We start from the raw sequence: 25,530 nt of genomic DNA on the forward strand, positions 1-25,530 counted from the left end.
GTAATGGTACATGAATTTCACAGTCAGAGGTATTTGAACGATTTTCATTTACAACTTCCGAGTTGGTCGTTGGCGGACTAAAGTACGTTACATCAAATTGTTACATTTACCCTTCTCCACCATCCTTGAAAGTTTATAACACAATCATGAAATCACCCTGCATAGATCAAAGAAACAATGACTGAAATAAAACACAGGTTCTAGAGTGGGATTAAATTTCAGGATGAAAGCATATCATTGTTAACATTCGCTGACGACATCGCTATCCTTAGTAAAAACGCGAAAGAATTAAAAGATATAATGAATGAAAGGAATGGTCTACTGAGCATAGAATAAGACTAATGCGACGACAGACGAAAGTAACGGGGAGCAATAGGAATGAGATTATTTAGAAATTTAACGTAACAATCTGGATCAATAAAATAGACAAAATAGTCAGAGTTAAGGGATTCTGCCACGTTGGAAGCAAAATAAAGTGTTTTAAAACGAACAAAAACAGTCTCGACCGCAAAAAGTTTTTCTTTTTCGTGGTTACCGGTTTTGGTCAGTTTTTGACATCTTAAGACCTTATACCATGATGGTAGGCGGTGGCGGTGAACGGAACACCTGTTATGACTCCGTAAACATCAACTGCTCAGTTGATCTTCATGGAGTCCTAACATCTGCTCCGTTCACCGCCACCCCCTACCAACGTGATACGAGGTCTGAAGATGGTTCAAAATTTGCAGAAACCAGTAACCACAAAATAAAGGTTTTTTGCAGCCGAGACCGTTTGTGTTCATTTTAAAGTTCTAAAGATATCTATGTTCTCCACCAGAAAGCATCTCAAATATTACTAAAATAAGTGTGACGGACAAAACAGGAGGGCTATAAAAAGCCGACTAGCAAAAGCAAGAAGGCATTCCTGTTTAAGAGGGTTCTACTAGTATCAGCAATTGGCCTTACATTGAGAAAGAAATTTCAGAAGACGTACCTTTAGAACAAATCATTGCACGGAAGTGAATCATGGACTCATGGAATATGGAAAAAAAAGTATTAGATGCAATGGTATTGAAGTATGTTGAATACTAGGTGGAGTTATATAAGACAGGGAATGAGGAGGTTTTGCGCAAAATTGTAGAGAAAATAGTCCTATGGTGAATACCGAGAAGAGGGAGGTACAGGATGATAGGAAATATGCCGAGACATAAGTTGATATATTACAGCTACTAGAGGGAGCTCTAGAAGTTGAAAGCTGTAGGAAATGACACAGACTGGAGTATGTGCAACAAATAATTGTCAGGTATTATTCTCAGGTGAAGAGCTAGGAACAGGAGAGAAAGTTGCGGTGGGCACTCTCAGACCAGTCAGCAGACCGATGACCCGAAAAGAAAGGGTACGGTACAAGACAATTGGCATGAAGGCTTTGCTGACAGAAGAAGTACTGCAATTGATAACGAAGGCGGAAAACACAACAAAGAAACTCTGAAAAACAGTAGCCTATATAGCAATAAAAGCCAATATGGTATGGAGTCAAGGGGAAGTGCAAGCTAGGTGAGGTCAAATGGATGCGGAAAAAAGTCAAGAAATAGAAAATGGTCCGCGGAAGCTTGAGTCAAGTACAGAGGAAAGTCAAAACAAAACTCGAAAAAAAGTAAAGCAGAGCAGTCTGCATTATGAGTGCGAGGGGAGAGAGCGTAGAGGTGGAAATATTAGTATGTAGGGGGGGACTCAATTTGGAATACATAAGGGATCCAGTATTAGAGTCAGACTTTCAGATGGCTTTGGAACACTTGTCATTGAAACAAAGAGAAAGGTATGGATAATAGTTCTTAGCAATTTCTAAACTCAACTGGGACTGTGGAAAGTAAATGGTTATTTACGTTAGTGCGTAGAATCTCCGAGACTGGGGATGTAACGTGAGACATACCGGAGGAAACCATCCACATTATACCGAAAATAACAAAGGCACATTAATTCGAGATCTATTGCACAGTCATTTAAACAGCTCATGTGTCCGCCTTGATGATAATAGCACTATACAGAAGAATGGAAAATCAAACTGAAAATCTGTTAGGTAACTGTCGGTTTGGCTTTAGGAAAAATAAAAGTCACCAGAGAAGCTTAACGAAAAGCAGCTTCATGAGATTTGTCAACATATAAAAAGCATCCGACAAGATAAAATCGTGTACGACGTTTGATTTTCTCAGATAAATACATATAAGGTACGGGAAATGGCAGGTAATGTACAATATGTACAGGTACCAACGGGGAACAGTAACAACTGAAGCTAAAGAGAAAAGGATACTGATAAACAAGTGTTTGAGGAAGGGAAGCAGTCTTCCTGCTTTATTGTTCAACGTGCACATCGAAGAAGCAGTGGCGGGAATAAAAGAAAAGTTCAAGAGTGGGATTAGAATGCAGGGTGAAAAGAGATCAATGATAAGAATCACTGATGACCTTGCTGTCGTTAGTGCAAATGACGAAGAGTTACAGCACATGTTGAATGCAATGAACAGGCTAATGAGTACAGATCATATATTGAGAATAAATAGAAGAAAGACGAAAGTAATAAAGAGTTGCAGAAATGAAATTAGAGATAAACTTAACATTAGAATGAGAGCTCACGAAGTGGACGAAGTAAAGGATCTGTTGTAATTGAGAGGAAAATAACAAATGACAGACGAATCAATGAGCTACTAAGAAGCAAACTAGCACCGGTTAATAGAACTGTCCTTACTAAAAGGAAATTTCTTAGCGTATGATTCTACGGAAGTGAATCATGAACTATGGGAAAACCGGAAAAGAAGACATTAAAAGTGTCTGAGATTTGATGGTACAGAACAGAGTTGAAAATAGGGCGAGGGGTGATAAGATAAGAAATAAGGAAATATACTGCAGAATAGTAGAAGAAAGGAGCATTTTGAAAACACAGACTAGGAGAAGGAAGAGGACGATCAGCCATCCTCCTACTAGAGCGAGCCCCAGGTGCTACAACATATAAAGAAAATGTAAGGAAACAGCAAGATCTCATGAGTACCGACTCTTGATTCAGAGATTACCAGTTGACGTTCAACGCTAGCATATGTAATGTACTGTGCATAAATAGGCAATAACATTCATCATTCATTCGTCACCTGATCGCCGAAAAATCGTTGGAAATAACTCCATTTATTAAGTGGGCCTTACTACAGGTATTAGAAGTCGAATGCTTTTGGGCTGGTTAATATCTCCTAATACGTGTGCAAAGAACAAGTCACTAACGGTTATTTTCCCCTGGTTGATTGGTGTGGGGAGTACAGGGACTTAACTGCAGGTTTATCAGTCCGTATTTATTTTCCCTGTGCAGTAGATCAGATGATGAAATGCGGACCCGTGGATGGAAAACGGTTAGTCTATACTGACAACTGTAGTCCATTCACTGGAGCAGTTACAACCATGCAGAAATCATCTGGTCGTAAAATTTGTGAGGTGTTTGCGGGAAGACTGTTTACGCAGTGAGAGAGAGAGAGAGAGAGAGAGAGAGAGAGAGAGAGGAGAGACTGTGATTCATTGGCAGAATCATCAGGTGTCGTCCACTCTCGAGGGATGTAACTTATAAAGCTACAGATCGAATTATACTTCCGATTCATTCTTAATGTGAGAAACTTACCAGATGGAATTGATAGAGGAAACAGACACTATCGAAAGAAGAGTAACGCATTTTGTTACGGCTTCGTTTAGTAACCATGAAATCTCCAAGGAAATGCACATATACCTCGAGTGACAAATGGTTCAAATGGCTCTAAGCACTATGAGACTTAACGTCTGAGATTATCAGTCCCCTAGACTTAGAACTACTTAAACCTAACTAACCTAAGGACATCACACACATCCACGCCCGAGGCAGGATTTGAACCTGCGACCATAGCAGCAGCGCGTTTTCGGACTGAAGCGCCTAGAACCGCTCGGCTACACCGGCCAGCAGCCCTCCAGTGGCAGACGGTACCCGAGATGCGCTGTGCGTCAATGTGTCGTTTTCTGTCAAAAATCCGAATGAATACGTTTCTAGAAGAGTCAGCTAACAATGCTGCGCAAACACTGTCTCCCATTACGCGTACACCACGCAAACATTTGGGCTTGCACTCGTCTGGTATGAGACGTTCACGGGGGTGGGGAGGGGGGGGGGGGGGGCGACCGCTCGATAACCCTGGGTTCGGTATGGGGCGGCGGTGGGGCGGGTGAACTGCAGTGGCCTGTTGTTGTGGGGTTGTGAACCACTGAGGGCTACGGCGGGCCGAAGTCGATACATACAATACACATACCCAGCTAACATAAGCCCACCCGAAAAAAAATTAGCGACCCGTTGAAAAGAGCACGTTAGTCGCTTTGTAGGAATGGCGGATACCATTATGATTCATCTGAAGAATTCTTAAGTGTAGTTCACACACAAGGGACCATTTGTACCATAATTAAGTATACTGATTTTGATGTTCTCTTTTTCCAGTGATAATCTGAACGGATAGTTTATATGCCAGTCGATTACATGGGATCAGCGCAGATGGGTCGACAGAAAGACGTGCGAGAACGACGGAAACGAGCTAACGTTTTTGGACGTGCACGTGGCGTCGTCAGTGAAATTGCCTGATTTGTTGTTGTAGCAGCGCGGACTTTTTAAACGTGTCTACAAGGGACAATGCGCCACTCGCAGCCATGTAACAAGATGTAAAAGCAGTCGACGTGAAACGATCCTAACCGCGACAGCGATCGGTGACAGCCATCACGCCGTTTCAATGAGAATCAGTTTGAAACACGACAGCACTTGCTGCTGTCAGTGAACGCATGTACGTGTCAACCAGTTTCCGAGAAAACATGCCGACGAGAACTTCACGCAATGAACAGGCAGTTAGAGTGGAATATCTCATTGCGGCACATAAAGCTGAGCGTCTGCAATGGGCCAAATAACGCCGAAACTGGACAGTAGCTGAGGGGCGTTGTCTGACCAGACAAGTCACGATTTTGCCACTTTTCAAATGACTGAAGGCGTCGACTGCACCAGTGGCTCAGTAAGTTGTTCAACCTGCAGTGTGTAGTTAATGCTACAGGCGGTTTTGGGGAAAGTTTTTCCTACCACGACCTGGCCCCACTCATTCAGGCTAACATGGATGTATTTACTTACACACTATCGATGACTAACTACTACACGGTCCAGTGACATTAATGTGACCACCATCTATGTTCGACGTGTAATTACTTCTTACAAGCGACGGGTGACAGCACTATCAGTGAATGTGACCGGGCCGAATATCTCACGAAATAAGCGTCGAAGGAAAAAAAATACAAAGAACGAAACTTGTCTAGCTTGAAAGGGGATACCAGATAGCGCTATGGTTGGCCGCTAGATGGCGCTGCCATGGGTCAAAAGGATATCAACTGCGTTTTTTAAAATAGGAACCCCCATTTTCTATAGTATATCCGTGTAGTACGTAAAGAAATCTAAATGTTTTAGTTGGACCGTCTTTTCCGCTTTGTGATAGATAGCGCTGTAATGGTCACTAAAGTATGGCTCAAAATTTTAGACGAACAGTTGGTAACAGGTAGGTTTCTTAAATTAAAATACAGATCGTAGGTACGTTTGAACATTTTATTTCGGTTGTTCCAATGTGATACACTTACTTTTGTGATCTTATCATTTCTGAGAAAGCATGCTGTTACAGCGTGATTACCTGTAAATACCACATTAATACAATAAATGCTCAAAATGATGTCCGTCAACCTCAATGCATTTGGCAATACATGTAACGACATCCCTCTCAACAGCGAGTAGTTCGCCTTCCGTTATGTTAGCACATGCATTGACAATGTGCTGACGCATGTTGTCAGGCGTAGTCGGTGGGTCACGATGGCAAATATCCTTCAACTTTCCCGACAGAATGAAATCCTGGGACGTCAGATCCGGTGAACGTGCGGGTCATGGTATGGTGCTTCGACGACCAATCCACCTGACATGAAATTTGCTATTCAATACCGCTTCAACCGCACGCCAGCTATGTGCCGGACATCCATCATGTTGGAAGTACATCGCCATCATGTCATGCAGTGAAACATCTTGTAGTAACATCGGTAGAACATTACGTAGGAAATCAGCATACATTGCGCCATTTAGATTAACATCGATAAAATGGGGGCCAATTATACTTCCTCCCATAATGCAGCACCATACATTAACCCGCAAAGGTGGCTGATGTTCCACTTATCGCAGCCATCGTGTATTTTCCGTAGCCCAATAGTGCATATTATGCCGCTTTACGTTACCGCTGTTGGTGAATGACGCTTCGTCGCTAAACAGAACGCGTGCAAAAAATCTGTCAATGTCCCGTAATTTCTCTTGTACCCAGTGGCAGAAATGTACACGACGTTTAAAGTGGTCGCCATGCAATTCCTGGTGCACAGAAATATAGTACGGGTGCAATCGATGTTGATGTAGCATTCTCAACACCGACGCTTTCGAGATTCCCGATTCTCGCGCAATTTGTCTGCTACTGATGTGAGGATTAGCCGAGACAGCAGCTAAAACACCTACTTGGGCATCATCATTTGTTGCAGGTCGTGGTTGACGTTTCACATGTGGCTGAACACTTCCTGTTTCCTTAAATAACGTAACTATCCGGCGAACGGTCCGGACGCTTGGATGATGTCGTCCAGGATACCGAGCAGCATACATAGGACAGGCCCGTTGGGCATTTTGATCAAAATAGCCATACATCAACACGATGTCGACCTTTTTCCGCAATTGGTAAACGGTCCCTTTTAACACGGGTAACGTATCACGAAGCAAATACCGTCCGCACTGCCGGAATGTTACGTGATACCGGGTACTTACACGTTTGTGACTATTACAGCGCCATCTATGACAAAGCGAAAAAAGTGGTCCAACTAAATATTCATATTTTTTTACGTACTACGCGAATATGTAATAAAAAATGTGGGTTCCTATATAAAAAAACGCAGTTGATATTCGTTTGATCTGTGGCAGCGCCATCTAGCGGGCCAACCATAGCGCCATCCGGTTTCCCCTTCAAGCTAGACGAGTTTCGTTCTTTGTCGTGTTTTCGTTTGATGCTTATTTCGTGAGATATTTGGCCCGGTCACTATCAATGGACCACCCTGTATAAGGCGTGCAGGGGACGTGGAAAACTGTGCAGTCGTGTCGTAATACGTAAACAAAGCGATTTACTTGACATCCAAAAGGGCGATGATGACTGACTTTCCGATCAAGGGTGGAAGCTGTAGTGCTGGCAGAAGAGCCAACACCGCGTAGCTAGAGGAGGCCGAAATGCACGCGTTTAATTTCAAGCTGACTGGCGTGAGATATGCTTCACAATATTAATTATCAATTGAATACGGCGCCTTGCTAGGTCGTAGCAAATGTAGCTGAAGGCTATGCTAACTATCGTCTCGGCAAATGAGAGCGTATTTGTCAGTGAACCATTGCTATGAACGTCGGCTGTACAACTGGGGCGAGTGCCAGTACGTCTCTCTAGACCTGCCGTGTGGTGGCGCTCGGTCTGCTATCACTGACAGTGGCGACACGCGGGTCCGACGTATACTAATGGACCGCGGCCGATTTAAAGGCTACCACCTAGCAAGTGTGGTGTCTGGCGGTGACACCACAGAAGCATTTACGACATGGCTAAGTTTGCAAAAAGTTTGTGTGCCGCTGTTGTTAAAATACACCGTACGTGGCGTTATCCAAAACCGGCACTGAGGCAACTGTGACGCAGCACGGGCTGTAAACGACAGTGGTGAACAACGGCTGCAGAGGTATGTACGAGCGAATAGCTGTGCATCTGTGGAGCAGATGAATCAAGGGGCTACCAACAGTGTCTCCTCAACGACCAATTAGCGAAAGGTGTTACTTATAAGCCTCCTAAGCAGGCGCCTGGTTCATGCACCCACGCTGATTTCTGTTCATCGGCGTCGGAGGCTGGAATTTGCAGGCAATGGACGCAGTGGACGTCCACTGAATGACGAGAGGCAACCTTTTCAGATCAATCAGGTTTTATCCTCCAATGAACAGGTGACCGTTGGCGTGTACGGTGTGACATTCCGGCTCCTCATCGGACCTCTACTGGCTCGCTACGTCATTCAGTGCTAATCCCATTGACACTGACTGCGACTACGTGGAACAGTGGATGAAACGGAGCAGTTAACATCCCACCGCTTTGGTCGCCCAGCAGGACTCAATCAGCAATGTGTCTGTTCAGCTGGATGTCGCTTACCTGAAATAACTACAGGCACTTTCTTGCAGGACTGGGGGCATTAGGAAGTCTATGGAGGCTGTATATTGGTGTATAGTCTCCTGGGCGACTAGTTTTTCGTTCGGCGTGATCTCTTCCTTATGTAGTGTAGGAAAATCGGTAAGGTTAGATTCTATTTCATATGAAGAATTACCAATAGCAGTTTTTTCCGCGCACCATTCTCGGGAAAGGTGATAGCGGGGGGGGGGGGGGAGTTGTTGGAAGTGACAGGAGTGCATGACGTATTCTATAATTCTCCGTCGCACTTGCTGACGTATTTTGCGTAACACAGCACAGATGTAGAGCTAGACTTCATCTATCGCACCTATACCTAAATTGGACGGCGAACTGCGACAGTATTAAGATGCCGGTCAAGGATTATCGTGCTTCTTAGGCGTCATGCTGAAAATAGGCAAAATACGAAGTGTACCCAGACATTACAAAAGGAAACATTTTCTGTTCTATGCCAACTCAGATCTTACCGGCTTAAGGAGATGAACAAAATGGGCTGTTTGAAATCCAGCGCAGGACAAGGTGACAGTTCCGTTATGCTCTTACAGAGGCACTAGCCTGTCTAGGGGTCAACACATTGATTTATCTGAGCAGCAAATGAAATTCCGAATGACTCTCGTTGCATTAAGGACATTTTAAAGTTATTAGGTTATGCGATATTGCTATTAAGAAGAACGATGCCGTTTCCTTCAGACATGCATGCATACAGGCAGTGACTTCCAATTAAAATGTCGTCCCCTGCAGGGGAATTACATATTGTGTATACGATTACGGGTTGTGAAGTGGGAACAACGATATATGGAAGTTTAGGTTTGGCCGTGATTCGTGCACGGATAGAAAAAGTGGTTAACGCTTACTAGTCTCGGTCTGGCACAAATTTTCACTGCTGTCATTTCCTTACACGGCTGATGGGTGTTCGTATTCGCAGCTACGAATACATTTGATATATTATTAGATTATGTTTAATAAGATATTCTTCTGTTTATAGGAGCTGAAGATAGGTAGGTTTTATATAATGAATCTTGTGCTGTATTGTGCATCACATTTGATTCTTGTGATCTGCACAGACCCTATTGCAGCATTTTGATAGCATCCTTGTGAGACTGTTAGTGGAACTGCGAACGACGCAGAGTGTCAGATAACCTTGGTACAAATTATTCAATCCCAATAAAGGGTTGCATTTTGATTTAAACTGTATTAGGTAACACAACCACGTTGAAATATCAGTTACTTCGCTAGCAGCGGTTACAGGAATATATCATGCAAGTCACAACTTTTACTATAGGTTTCATGCCTGTATTCTAAAAATTGTTTTGCCAATTTTTTATTTTAACGACAATGAGCTAATTTTGTAGAAGAAAAAAATACATTTATTTTTAAACCTCATACATATTTTCTTTTTCTACACCCTGATCATTCAAATAACTATAAATTAAGATTTCAAAACAAAGGTAATGATATTTCTCAGAAAGTGTTATTGAAACTGACAATATTTCCTATTTTCATATGAATTTGGTCTCCAGCCAACAATAATCTAATTTGCAATGCTTTCTATTTACAAAAATTGACGTAAATGATGATGTTTGCAAATAGAACGTTTTAGACACCAGAGGCAGTTGATGCTCCACTCTCTAACGATGTACTTCTGTTAAGCCACATAATATATGATTTTGATTACACAACTTGCAAAATATGAAACAAGCTGGCTTGTAAGCCAGTATGACGTTTTTGTGTTGTTTAAAAATTAAGCATTTGTTAACGTAATTATGTTCCTTATATTACTGAGTTCGCCAACGGTCTTTACTGAGTGGTAACACCGGTTCCCTTCAGGTCACCGAAGTTAAGCGCTGTCGGTCTTGGCTAGCACTTGGGTGGGTCACCGTTCGGGTATGCCGAATGCTGTTGGCAAGAGCGGTGCACTCAAACCTTGTGAGGCCAACTGAGGAGATACTTCAATAAGCAGTAGCGGCACCAGTTACAAAAACTGATTACGGCCGGGAGAGCGGTGTGTTGACCACATGCTCCTCTGTATCCGCTTCCGATGACGCCTAAGGTCTGTAAGGGCTGAGGAGGGCACGGCGGCCGGTCGGTACCATTGGGCCTTCAAGGTCTGTTCGGAAAATGTTTGTATATATCCGAGTTGACATCAAAAGAAACCAGCAGTTCTCAAACAGAATTTTCAACTCTTATGGAGACGAACATTTCTGTTCCTTGACAGATATACAGGGTATTTCAAAAGATTCATCGATTTCACAGTACGACATCTCGTGCATGAAAGAAGGAATAAACTTGGGGCGCACTGTATGTTACGCCAAGATGGGGGTAATACAGGAGCGAAAGGCTTTTTGCATTCTCCATTTCAGCTGGTACAGCTGTACAACAACATTGTCGTCACTGGCACTGCAGCTGCTGCAGTTCAGAGTATTTCACGACCGCGCCAACAGTTTCAATACACTAGTGGTTTCTCTAGGGGAAATCCACACGTCGCTTCCATGTACTCGTTCAAGACGTAGAGTGATTTAGACATGGGTTCGAACATAATCCACAAAAGTCTACTCGTCACGCCAACCAGTAGTTATCCTTTCCTCATCAGTTTGGCAAGTTTGTATTCCAAACCACACAGGATCCAATCGGCACTAGTCCACCATCATGATGATATACTAAAACGTGTAGAATTTTATGAATTACTTTGGAGGTTTCACGTTTAGTATACAGTTATAAGGCTACGCCTTACGTAAGAGGAGAAGTGAACTGTCACAACGTAACAATATCGAGAACAAAACGGCCACACAGCACAGTTGAATACGTGGGAGACCCTCCATAGTTTCATGATAGAAAATCAGAAACAGAAGTGCTACTTTCTAATTGCAATTGTTAATGTGTCCATGGATTTGTTAAGAACTGATACTCACCATAACAAACACTGCCGTTGGTGAAAAACAAAAATAATTAAAAGCGAGAATAACAGCGAAGATCTGCAGCAACCTGAATCAGCTGCTTTTCGTGGTATTGTGGAGTAAGATGAACAGAAGGTACCTGAGAGTACTATTTAACCTTTGACCAGCTATCAGATCTGGCCAAAATACTGAAGAAATATTTCAGTGCTTTCGAAGACAGCAGTGCAATACGAGGATACGAGTGGGGCTTAGAATTTATCCCACATGTGACTTACTTTGAAGGTGTGTGGGCGAGTTCGTACAATACTGTGATTTTAATTCTGTCATCGAATCACCGTGGAGACTGCTCCGTGTTCTCAGCTGTAAAAAGGAAAGAAGAAATAATGTTGTCCCGGATACACACCCGATAGATGTTGGAAAATTCTATCCGCCAGGAAAACTTTAAGAAACACATCTTTGATTTGTATTTGTGTACGCAAATGTTTCGAAAGGTATCACTGTTACATGTATTTGTTAACTGGTATGGGCACGTAGACCTCACGTCCAACTTGGAAATAATATAACAATAACACATGCTGAGTATTTACCCCTCGTTTTTTCAACTATTTCATATGATTTTAGTCCCCACAGTAAACATAATACACTGCCGTTTGTGAAAAGTGCAACACCGAGAAGGAATTATCCGAATAGCGACACACTTGGTGGAAGTGGCGACGGGTGTGCAACCAATACGTTATACATTTTGCAGCGAGCTGGGGTACATGTAGGCCGAGCAGAGCCCTCTCGTGTCGGTCCGACAGTGTCGGTGTTGCGCCTAGCGTAGTCTGTGCAGAGCTGTCACACAAGGTGGAAACAATACAGTGAGTGCCAGTATGCCTCGTCGACGCCAAAGGGAGCCATATCGGCATGTGAGCGACTTCGAACGGGGCAGAATGATCGGTCTCCCTGAAACGGGGTTGTCATACTGTGAAATTTCGGATCGCACAGGGCATGCTGCTACGACAGTGGTGCGTGTGTGGATGCAGTGGATACAGGAAGGTTGTACGCAGTGACGAGCGGAAACTAGACCATGGAACATGCCTACAGCACCGGATGACAGTCGTCTTGTAAGCATGGCAGTTACGGAGCGTAAGCGTCATCCACAGTGTTAGCTCGTCGCTGAAGCACTGCAACAGGTGTGAACGTGTCTGCATCGACGGTTTGTCGCCGTCTGCTGCAGGTTGGACTGGCTGCACCATGCCATTACATCGGCTTCCATTGTCCGGAAATCACAAGCTCCTTCGACTGCAATTGGCATGTGAACACCGTCACTGGGGTGCCGAGTGGCAACATGTAATCATGAGTCCCGCTTCAACGTGTCCTACAGTGATGGCCGCATACGTGTCCGGCGGTACCGTGGTGAGCGCAAACTGGAAGGCTGCATTGTGGAGGGGCATAGCGGACAAACACCAGGTGTGATGGTTTGGGGCGCCATTGGTTACAACAACCGATCTCGCCTGGTACGTATTGTGGGCACTTTGAACAGCAACCGGTACCTAACGGAGGTTGTGGAGCCTGAGGTACTCCCCCTGCTTCACGCATCTCCACAGGCCACATTTCAGCAGGACAATGCCCGGCCATATCTTGCGAGGAATTTACAAGCCTTCTTCGAAGAGCGACGGGTACCATTGTCTCCCTGGTCTGCACCTTCGCCAGACTTGTCGCCCATCGAACATGTCTGGGATATGGTTGGTCGGCACATGGTGCGTCACGGTCCTCAAGTAACTGGCGTCACGGATTTGTGGTCTCGGATACAAACTGCGTGGAGAGAAATCAAAAATGGTTCAAATGGCTCTGAGCACTATGCGACTTAACTTCTGAGGTCATCAGTCGCCTAGAACTTAGAACTAATTAAACCTAACTAACCTAAGGACATCACACACATCCATGCCCGAGGCAGGATTCGAACCTGCGACCGTAGCAGAGAGACATCCCTCGGGAAAGTATTAAGAACCATATTCATTTAATGGCACGGCGTACGGCAGCTCTAATTGCAGCGCATGGTGGCCACATGAGATACTGAATAGTAGGGCTCAAAGGACATGTACAGATTTGAAAAGGTAATCATTTGTTACTTGTCATGTACCTGACCTGTGGTATTAAATTAATTGAATTCATGCTTTTCCTTGTTCGTGTTGCAATTTCTGCAAACGGTAGGGTACTATCAAAGGCGACACGTCTCCTTGTGCACTTGGGTTAAGACACGGACAGCATAGAAAAGATAATTCTTGGCAAAAAGGCAGGGAGTCTCTTAACAGCACCACGTGAAATACTTTAGAGAGGACAAATTTTATTAAATGTATTTAGTGGCGATTTAAGCCTGTTATGAAATTCTAAAATGTAGCTCAATCTGAAGTGCGATAATTCATCGTTCCTTTTCAGAAGACTGAAGTCTTCGTTATTTATATAGGAGAACATAGCACTTACGCAATAACTGCTATCAAAACCATATTACCCGAGCACATTGTTTTCTAATTATACAAATCGAACATGAGGACAGTGTCCTCTTAAAACGGTCGATACACTTACGTACCTAACAGTGATTCATCACTTGAAAATCGTATAACAGACTGAAATAGCTATCATGGCGAATCAGCACATTTCACTACAGTTCCTAAAACAATTGCAGGACTATGGATCCAAGTAAACAGAAAATTACCACATGAAATGTCTAAAATTACTACAAGTATGTGGATACGAATTTCAGTTCGTGACCAGATAGCGAGAATTTTTATTGTGTGGAAAGTTTTGTAACGCTCGAGTTACATTTTTTTTATCTCAAGCAAAAATAAAACTTAAAATATAGGAAATACTGATTTCAAACTGTTGCTGAGTGGTGGCAGAAGAGCGACAAGTGTGGAAAAATCAATTTATCAATGATTTTTAGAAAAATTTGTTTCCCGTAATCGACAAAGTATGTCAGAGCCGCCACCCTGCTTCGAGTTCAAGGAAGTGCAGTAGCCGAAAGTATTGACAGGCATGCGACCGACGGGTGGCAAAGAGCCCACAAGCCGCTGTTGCCGTGCAGAAACAAGAAATTAGTGAAATACTGGTTCGGTTCCATCATTGGCTGTCTGGTATAGCCACCGGTTACGAAATTTTTTGAATAAAGACAGTCACGGTTTCAAAATTGTTTTTATTTACACCAATTACGAGTACGGCCCTAGTGAGGAATCATCAGATTACGTAAAAAGGCAGCAGAAACTTTATTCGGCAACTGCCGAAAAGGCGATTAAGTAAGAATAAAAGACATCTGATGATGCCTCATAAGGACGAAACGCGTAATTGGTATTAATAAAACAATTTTGCAAACGGGACTGACTTCATTCAAAAAATTAATGAAATCAGTTACTCAGTTATTTCTCTGTAAACATTCAAGACTGATGTGTTTACATTTGTGACTGGCTAGGGCTATTGCAGTTAACACTTCTATTTTAAAAGACAGCTAGGAAGTATAATTCTAGGAGGCGGAGTGGTGGTAATACTGCTTCAAGAATTTTATTCTCAGGAGTGCGATGTTGCTTTTACAAAGTGAACGAAATTAAGACATATTCTAATTTTGTTTGCAGGAATTTATTCTAGTGTGTCATATTTATTATAGTTTGCTGCGAGAAGCTTAGAGATTTATTAATTGTTTTGCCATTTAGTATTCTCTGGTCGTTGCCGGTTCACGAAACGGAGGGCCATTATTACAAGAAGTCAGATGCAAATTCTAGGACTCCAGTTATGATTCTTATGCTGGCAGCTCAAATTTTAGAGGGGGCTACTATTTTACTTCCCATTTAGTGGTGATTCAGCCGAGGTAGACTATACAAACTCCAATTATATGAGCCTTAACGCTCGGGATTCAATCGTCAGTTATTCAGCCAGAGAGCGGCCACAGCGATAACGGAAAAATGTATAGGAAAAGAAATTTTTCACGCTAATTTACTGAATTAATGCAGCGTCTTAAGGTGTTTTATAATTTTGATGTCTCGATCAAAGTATCTTCTCGGTATCGAACCATCGTCTCCAATGTATTCAAAGTTGTCTGCCCGAGTGTAGCGTCGGAAGGCGCTACACAGAGTTGTGTTGGAGCCAGCCACGACGGTGACGCGAGCAGATTAATCGCCAGCCGCGTGCACTGCGGGCTTGTATCCGGCCTGTCTGCAGGCGCGCCCATCCATCTTACGGCGCGTAGCGCAGCGACGGAAAGCGCAACAAGTCGTCGCCGTCTTCCCCCCCCCCCCCCCCCCTCCATTCCCCTCTCCGCCCCTCCACACACACAAACACTGACGCACCTCACCCCGCCCCAGACACTGTCTTGCTCTCCTCCCCCTCTCCACCTCCTCCCCTCTTTTCCTTCTCGCGACAGCGCGCGTATAAGGAAGACGCGATTTATTGCGGAACTCCTCTCAATACAGACTTGCATAAGCAGACGGTAGCTGCTGGGGCGTCCCTTATACGGCGCTTCGTCCTTAATTTTTTATCGACCGGTCGGGTCCTCCTTATACGTTAGATATGTGGCTGGACTCGACTTGGAAGTAGGCGGAGAAAAGCGAGTGGTGGCAGTGAAGACGGTTGCGGAGAGATTGCCGGGAGGAGACCGCGCTTACCTAGGGGTATTTTCACGACTGCTATCGGAAATCTCGCCGGCTACGAGCGCGCATAATTTTCCACTGTCGGTTATCGGCCGCATCCATCCGCGTTCGCTAGAGTTGCCGTTGACCTCGAACGGTGTAAGCTGCTGTACCACAGAATCTAGATTTACTTGTTCTCGGAAGAAATCTTCTTATATTTGAACTGGTAACATAAAGGCCATCAAAAGTTCAAAATGTTTTACTTCTCACATATTATGATAAGCGTATTATAAGTTACATATAACACAGAAGAGAGTGTTTAGAAATTACTATAGTGCAAGAAAAACACAAAGTTTAGTTAGAAAAACAACAATAAATACAAATTATACGGAAGGTGGACTTGAACTATGGGCACTAACAGGAATGGAGATCAGAGAAACGGTGGAAGAAGAGAGGAAGAAGAACGTGATACAACGAGACTAATGGAGACAGGGAAAAATGAGTTGCGACTGACTGAGAAATTTAAAGAAGAAGAGACGTAACCGGGAGAAAAGGGAGCTTTAGCTTCACTGTTTTACACAGAGAAAGCTGCCTATATGGGATAACTTTCGGAGAATCGTTATTAGGGTAACAGTGGAAAGAGCTTCAGCTTCTTGTTAAAAACAACAGGGCATTTAACGATGCTCAGCGAGCAGAGTTGCATGTTCCAGAGGAGGACAGCGGCAGTAGAAAGGAGTTAGCGAGTTTTTTTTGTTTTATGCGTAGTGACACATTACTAGATTCCAAGGCAAGTGTACGGCAGACAGATGGTCCTCCTCGTCTCTTCATGGTTCGGTTTCAGCAGAAGTTTATTTTTAGGGTTCCGTACTTCAACCGGTAATAACGGAACTCTTGTGGATTCTTTGTTGTTCGTCTATCTGTCTGTCCGAATATTAAGACCCCTTTATACGAAGGACGGGTGGAGGTGTCAAATTGAAAATCCCTTGACGATGCGAAAAATGTAAGCTTGTAAGTTAATGCAATCAAAAGATACGGTCTATACACACTTAAAAAAAGATGCACTATGAAGCAATTATGTGAATGTTACGGAAATCAGTAAATGCAGTGAAAATGTACGGACAAACGATGGATTACAGTTTCTGAAAAACTGGATAATTTATTCAAGAGTTACAGCTTCACAAACTGAGCAATTATGTGTTGGTCAACCTCTGGCCCTGATGCAAGCAGTTGTACGACTTTGCACTGATTGACAGAGTTAATGGATGTCATTGTTAAGAATATCGTGCTAAATGTGTCCAATTGTCGCTTTAGATCATGAAAACCTAGAGATGATGGAGGGCCCCATCCATAATGCTGCAAATGTTCTCGGTTGGGGAGAGATCCTGCGACCTTGCTGGCCAAGGCACGGTTTGGCAAGCACGAAGGCAAGTGTAAGGACGGTCATTATCTTGCTGAAATGTGAGCCGAGGATGACTTGACAATAAGGGCAACAAAACGTGGCGTAGAATATCATCGACGCACCACTGTGCTGCAACGGGTACCTCTGATGACAACCAAAGGCGTCCTGTGATGAAATGAAATGGCATCCCAGACCATCACTCCAAGTTGTCGGTTCAAATGATTCAAATGGCTCTGAGAACTATGGGACTTAACTTCTGAGGTCATCAGTCCCCTAGAACTACTTAAACCTAACTAACCTAAGGACATCACACACATCCATGCCCGAGGCAGGAATCGAACCTGCGACCGTAGCGGTCGGGCGGTTCCAGACTGTAGCGCCTAGAACCGCTCGGCCATACCGGCCGGCCCAAGTTGTCGTGGCGTATGGCAGGTGACTAGCAGGTTGGTACCCTACCGCTGTCCACATCTTCTCCAGATAGTTCTGCGGTCTGAAATCTCGTTGATTGGAGAAGAACTGTCTTCAGTGATGAGTACCTCTTCGAACTGTGCCCTGATGACCAACGACGTCTTGTCTGGAGATGCCATGGGCAGTGGTGGTATACCAACATGGTTCTCGCCCGCCATATGACCCGACAGCCAGAAGTGATGGCCTGATATCCCATTTCATTTCATAGCAGGACCCCAATACGTCGGCGATATTTTAAACCTCGTTGCATTTCATGGCAAGCCATCTTGGCCTTACAATTGAGCAAGACAGTGCCGGCCCACACACGGCGAGAATTTCTGCTGCTTCTCTTCGTACTTCTCTAGCTTGGCCAGCAAGGTCTCCGAATCTCTCTGTCTGGCGCGTTATGGGCAGGGGCCTCTAATCATGTCGGGATTTTGACGATCTGAATCGTCAGTTGGACATAATTTGGCACTACATCCGTCAAAAGGACATCTAACTATTCTATGAATCAATGACAATCGTAATAACTGCTTGCATAAAGACCAGAGGTGGACCAACCCGTTAGTGACTGGCCTGGTGGTCTAGCCGTAAATTACATGCCAGGATACCTAGCCTTCTAGCCGTAAATTACATGCCAGGATACCTAGCCTTCCCCTCTCAACGATAGGTGGGATCGCCAGAAAACAATAAGTGGATCGGATTCCACGTTAAACTATAGATTCCATTCTGCGGGTGGATAACTGAGGTAGGCCAGGAACACGCAAGTGGCCGAAGCGGCGTCAAACAGGCCACAAGGCCACTGAGGCACACGAAATTATTACCATAACCTATACACATAATTAAATTTGTGCACAACCCCCAGAGTTCGACTCGCTCTTGTCCTGTTTTTTGTATGTCACCAGTCTTCTGACTGGTTTGATACATCCCGCCATGATTTCCTCTCCCATGCCAAACTCTTCATCCCAGGCCAGCATTTATACCCAACCTCCTCAATCATGTGTTCTGTCTATTCTAATGTCTGAAATATCTCAATATCTTCTGCAATTTCTGCCTTCTGCAGCCCCCTCCAGTATCATGGAAGCTTTCCACTGATGTCTTTGCACATGTCCTGTCATCCTATTCCTTCTTTTAGGTGTAAATGGCTCTCAGGACTACGGGACTTGACACCCGAGGTCATCAGTCCCCTAGAACTTAGAACTATTTAAACCTAACTAACCTAAGGACATCACACACATCCATGCCCGAGGCAGGATTCGAACCTGCGGCCGTAGTGATCACATGGTTCCAGACTGAAGCGCCTAGAACCGCTCGGCCACACCGGGCAGCTCCTTCTAGCTAGTGAATGTGGTATATATCTATCTTCACGAATTCCGCGCAGAATCTTCTCATTTCTTAGCTTATCAGTCTGTATAACTTTCATCAATCGTCTGTAACATCACGTCTCAACCGATTAGAGTCCATGTCTTTTCAATTTTTTGATCTTACATAATTCGCTTCAATAGAGCGCCGAATTTCAGATATACATTCTTAGATTACGTCTGAAGTCAAGACCTGTCTTTGACGTTATCACACATCTTTCAGCGAGGAGTTCTTTCTTCCCCTGTGCTATCCTGCTTCTTATATTGTTCTTATGTCTTACGTCATGTGTTATTTAATTTCCAAGATGACTTCATCTACAACGTTGCCTTCTGTTTCCATGCTTATTTTGTCGCTGATGCAATCTCGGCTGCTTCTTAATACTTTCATCTCTCTTTAGTTTACTCACAATTAACGTTCTGTGCTCAGCAGATTTTTCACCTCATTCGAAAGGTCCTATAATTGTCCCGTAGTTTCACAGATGACAGCAATATCATTACCCTGAGTTTTAATCACACTTCAAAAATGTGATCTCTCTACGAGTTGTTTCATTCTGTTGTCAATGGTTACCAACAGTGGGAAACAAAAGTTCCACGAATACCTTTCGTATTCTTTCCGCTGAGGTCTGCGTAACTTTTTCTTAGAACGTATTAACGTGATCCGATATTGTAACCTCAATTTCTGTTTTTCCCTGCGAGTAAACGACAAGCATTCACGCTCCGTTTCCATTTCAGTATAGAGCAAGCAAGAACCTAAAAATCATCCAGGCCTGCATAATATTTACTTGTATATCGTTAAATTACTACTTATGGGAGGTGTTTCTTGGAACCACCATGACAAAAGTTTACAGTAGATAGCGGGGAAAAATGGCCTATTAACAGACACATTTGGATGTTACTCTTACAAATAACACTTTCTTAGAACATATATTTATATTGAAATTGACGTTGTAGAAGCATTCTTACGTTTTTTTTTAAATAATGTGTGATTACTTTTCAATAGTACAGTTATGCCAATGGCCGAGAGGTACGTTGCATATCTTCTAGTTATAGTTTTTCCGAAATTTATGTAAATAATGAATTTTATTAAAATGCTCAGCAGAGAAGTGACGAATAAAGGCATGACTACTAGGAAAGAACTTTTCACTAAAAGTAGGAAACGAAGCGTTGGCACTGGAGAAACCACCACACTACTGGGAAACCAGATTTATGTTTTCGTGGTTTCGCTATACAACTTAAAGTGAATACCGAGAACGCCGCATGATCACGTTGACAACGTAAAGGTAAGCTGTAACTTACTTCCAGAACAAATGCCCGTTTTGAATATGAGTACAAAGAAAGTTATAAGTGTAACAACAAATTACAAATAAATTTAATCTTTGACATGAGCCACGTTTAACTGCTATTATAATGATTTTACTGAAATGAATGAAAAACCTTGCTGTTGGAGAAATACTCAGCGAATTTGCTCGTGCAACACTTTATATGGTCTTATTTATGCGTCAAATCTTGTCAGAATAGGCGGTTGATTTCCTATTGCTCTCGCCTTATGTTTTAAATAATGAACGATTATAGGAGATATAGGAGATATCGTCAGCGGTTGGCCATTTTTAATAAACTTATTTTTGGATATCTTTTTTCTTTGAATGTTAATAGAGAAAGAGAGATAAAGCTTTAATTACCATTTAAAAAAAACGTATTTCTTATTTTGTTTGTTTGCATTTAAGTCTGCAGTCCTAGTACACACTACAATCCCGATGCCAAATTACCATAGCCACCGCTACAGGGTCAAAACAAAATGGCACATATTACCTTCACTTTTTTTAATGGGTTGCGCCACATCGTTTTGGCCGATCTAGTGTCGTGGTACAGTACTTTGGCATCGGGATTTCAGTGTGTACCAAGACTGCAGACACGTACCTGTAAACAAGCAAAACTATTCTGACATATGTTTCGCCATGTAAATGAGACCGGATAATGTATTTGCCCCACACGAGGACAATCTGTTTGCACCACACCATGGCAGCTACAATAACATCAACACGCTCGACAATGTTTCAGTCATCGTCCTTTTCGGCGGTGGTGTTCTATTTGCTCCCGTAACTCGCTTTGCTTCTTTGTGTCATACCTGTAGCCATGGTCATACATCCAGCTCTTGTCCATGGTGACTAGATAGCTAATGAATTCATCTGGATTGAAGTGATACTTATCCCTTGGTTTGGTGGGTATTTTGAAAGGTTATAAGCACTCGTGGAGCCCACCGGTCGCCGATCTTTTTCATGTTCAAAACTTCCTTTCAGATTGATTTTTAATTTTTGATTTATCTCTTCGACCGGTTTTCAGGCACAAGATCCTTCGCTTTTCTTGCTATTTCCATTTCTTCAGAAGGGAAATGGTCTGCCACTTCATTTTTCGTTATTCAGACTAATTTCACCACATTGTAAGCATCTGCACCACTCAACAGCCGCGTCGTATGATGGTGCACTGTTAATGTACGCTATCATCAATTCAGCACGACTTGTTGCAGCGTTGACCTTTTCACACACAGAAAAGGAATCATCGCACGACACTCTACTTTATTTGTGCGCTTCACCCATTTTTGGGCCTTTGATCTGCGTGCTACGTGTACTGTGGTCTTCATTAGTGACACTTTTAACATTCTGCGGAACAGAACGCGGTCCAAGTGTGTCAGGTAATTGAAGCGTCTAGAGCAGGGAGGAGCGACGGTTGTCTCAGGCGGGCGTCACAAAGCATCAAATGCCGCATGACACAGGGTATTTCTGTCTCCAGGTTCGTTCACAATATATACGCGCACAGTCATCTATGAAGTACAAAACTGAGTGTCTCATTGTGTAGGGATACGTGCACTGAAAATGAATGTCGAATCGGTCTGTAAAGTACTGGCCGGTAGTGAGTAAAGGTGTTAGTTTGTCCACGGTCATTAGACTGCTGGCTTCAGTGCTACGAAAAGAGATTATTTTAATTTTTCACTCTTGTGGGGCACATTGAAAGGATAATTTTTGAGAAGACAAATTTAGTTAAAATAGATAAAACATTAGCAGTAAACCAGTTAAACGCTGATAATATCTAGATCCCTTGTTCTCGGAAGAATCAGTTCAGAAGAGTCATTTGCAAATGGAACCTTAGCCTACTCCTTTTCGTCTTTTCAGGCGATGAACAGGTCTATCTTCATAACAACAAATTTTAATCCATTCAGAGGTTTTATGAGTCCTTTATCAAAGGCTAATGATTCAAATGGCCCTGAGCACTATGGGACTTAACATCTGTGGTCATCAGTCCCCTAGAACTTAGAACTACTTAAGGGGAGCCGGAGGTGGTCAAATCCAAAAAATAACAATTTTTTTTTGCTACCGAAAATTAATTGGAACATTCCTCTTTAATGTAAACTTTGAATTATTGTTCTACTCGCCCTAGAAGTGGAGTTATTACCATTTTCCCCCATGCCTGCAGAGGAAATGGGCGGCCGCTGAATGCATCTAACACCCTCTCGTGACTTCCTGGCGAACTGCTTGGGATTTTCTTGGCCTGTTACGCATACAGCGCCTTATGTTACGCATACAGCAAGTGTGCTAGGGTTGGCTACATTGTTTTCTGTGACAAATGAAGCGCTAAGAGCGCGGAACATCGTCTCTTTGCTGTTTACCGTTTCGAATTAGTTCAGTGTTGCGCTGTTGTTGGTAGTATTATACTTCTTGTGTAAAGCGTTGTTCTGGTTACGATGCCACGTTTTAGTAACCGTGTATATAAGAAGAGGAAGAACGTAGGGAAAAGAAAATTAACACTAATACCAAGTTGCGATACTACAATTACTGAACAGTGCATTCTTCTACTAAGCAACACATGGCCGGCCATAGCCCTATGACATCTTCTAGCAAGAAGCTGACTGGTGGAAGTGACAGATTTCATGAATATGTTAGTGACAGTGATGATATTAACGAAGTACTGAATATTGGATTATTATCTTCTGTGCTGAAAGAAAGTGTTCTGTGCAAAATGTGTTCAAGTGTAGGAGTGGGACTAGAGATAACAAAGCACTTTGGTTTAGCTTGTGAGATGAAGATAATCTGTGCATGTTGCAAGTATCAAGTGACTTTCTACAATTCACATGCCAGTCTTTTTGTTGAAAATGGACGATCTAGTGTGTTTGATGTGAATGTTCGACTTGCGTATGGTCTTCGATCCATTGGAAAAGGGTCTGCTGCGGGTAAACTGTTTTGTGGTATTATGAACTTGCCATCGCCTCCAAACAAATTTGGGTACTACTGTGAACTGGTAGGATCCTCTGTTGAAGATGTGGCTTTGAAAACCATGAAGGAAGCAGTGGAGGAATCTGTAGAAATGAATGGTGGTTCTAGGGATTTGGTAGTGCCATTAGATGGTTCCTGGCAAAAGAGGGGTCATAAATCCCTGAATGGGGTTGTAACTGCTACTTGTGGTGATAGTGCAAAAGTGATAGATGTTGCAATATTATCAAAACATTGTAGGTGCAAAAATAAAATCAAAGGAGAGCACAGTGGAACCTGTGAGGCAAATTTTAGTGGATCAAGTGGAGCAATGGAAGTGGATGGACTGAAACAAATTTTTGAACGTTCAGTTCCCAGATACAACGTTAGGTACAAATACTACCTTGGGGATGATGACTCCAAAGGTTTCAAGACTATAGAGGAGCTGAAACCATATGGAAATGAATTTGTAGTTGAAAGTTGGAATGCATTGGGCATGTGCAAAAGCGTATGGGTGCACAGCTTCGAAGGCTCAAACAAACTTTGGGTTCAAGTAAGTTCAGTGATGGAAAGACAATAGGAGCGAGAGTCAGGCTTACTGACGAGGTGATTGAACGTCTACAGAGATATTATGGGTATGCTATAAGGCAAAATACTAGTAATGTTAGTGACATGCGAAAAGCAGTGTGGGCATTGTTCCTTCATACTGCCTCTTCCAATGAATACCCTCAACACAGCCTGTGCCCAAAACATTCCTGGTGCAAATATAATGCAAAAAAGGACTATGATCACAAACATGGTTTGCCAGCAGCTGTGATAAATGCAATAAAACCAATTTTTCCTGACTTAGCACAGCCAGAATTGTTACACAAATGTCTACACGGAAAGACGCAGAATTCTAATGAGAGTGTAAACAATTTGATTTGGAAAGTGATTCCTAAAAGGGTGTTTGTAAGCACAAAAACACTGAACTTTGGCATTTATGATGCAATAGCAACCTACAACCAAGGGGACGGTATGAAGTGTGAAGTTCTGAAGGCATTAGGATTTCCAGCTGGGGTGAGCACTGTACGAGCACTAAGAAATATTGACAGAGAAAGGATAAGAGGAGCAGAAAGAAGAGAAAGGCATATGAAGTATGATGGAACAACAGGCCAGAAAAGAAGACAGAAGAGGAAGCTTTTGGAGGATGAAGAAGAAGACCCTGATAATCCATCCTATAGTGCAGGAATGTATTGAGAAACTTTGATAGCCATTTCCTGTAAATTAGAATTTTTCGAATATAAGGAACATTTTCTCAAAATCCACTCAAGCTAGAGAGATGAAATTTTTGTACAGCACTCCTAGTGGTCAAACTTACATTGTGACACAGCCATTTGGCAATATGTTCAGTAGTTTCATTTCAGTTTAATTGTAAAGCAATTATTTGTAAAAAAAATTTGGGTCATTAATAAAAAAAATAATGGGAAGGAAACCAGAGAAGATACTCCAAAATCCCTCTGTCATAACTGCAATACTAAACCACTCTATATGCAAAAAAAATTCAAATTTTTCTATTTGGTAGTTTATTCATAAATGTTCCTCAAACTTAGTGATTTTAACATGGGCAGCAAAGGCACCTCCGGCTCCCCTTAAACCTAACTAACCTAAGGACATCACACACATCCATGCCCGAGGCAGGATTAGAACCTGCGACCGTAGTGGTCACGCGGTTCCAGATTGAAGTTCCTAGAACCGCACGGCCACACCGGCCAGCAAAGGCTAATAGAAATGGAAACATTAGTTTTACGATTATCAGAGGTACTTGAAGACTTGTAAACATATGTTCTGTTTTGAATATTTATGAGTCTTTCAGTACTTCCGAAGCATTTTTGACTCTGTTCGATATTTACGCGTTCTACATGTTAGTAGTTTGTAACTAGATAGAAAATTTACTACAAGACAAAGTAGAGTTTGGAGCTCTTCTGGGGTCTATGCTAGGAGCGTTGTTGTCCGTGTTTGATGTTAATCTAATTTGTAATCTCAGAACTCACCACTGAAGACGATATTATATATGAGGAAGAAAGAAGAGAAAAACTGCAATATGAATCAGATTAGATAATGACAAAATGTAGCAAGGCGCCAAGACGGGCAACTAGTTCTGAATGTGGAGAGATGCAAAGTTATTAGTATTAAGTAATTTAAAAGTGAGAAGTAATTTGAGTAAATAAGTTAAAAGTCAGTAGTGTATTAAAAGTATTTGAGATCAACAACGTCTCGGCCTTTGGAGTGGAACGACCTCTTAGACTCAGTTCTAGACGATACGGTTGGTGTACAA

At 42.8% G+C, this 25,530-nt stretch overlaps 1 protein-coding gene across 1 annotated transcript in view; it reads right to left on the reverse strand.

Annotated features, from left to right (window-relative positions):
• LOC126455875 (protein Wnt-10b-like) overlaps positions 1-24,589 on the reverse strand; it is a 196,669-nt gene extending 172,080 nt beyond the window's left edge. Inside the window, exon 1 of the mRNA XM_050091635.1 lies at positions 24,574-24,589. Within this exon, the coding sequence (XP_049947592.1) occupies positions 24,574-24,589 (16 nt within the window). The remainder of the gene's footprint in view (positions 1-24,573) is intronic.
• Between the last annotated feature and the right edge of the window lie 941 nt (positions 24,590-25,530).

This window comes from Schistocerca serialis, chromosome 2 (assembly GCF_023864345.2).
Source record: "Schistocerca serialis cubense isolate TAMUIC-IGC-003099 chromosome 2, iqSchSeri2.2, whole genome shotgun sequence".
NCBI lineage: Eukaryota > Metazoa > Arthropoda > Insecta > Orthoptera > Acrididae > Schistocerca > Schistocerca serialis.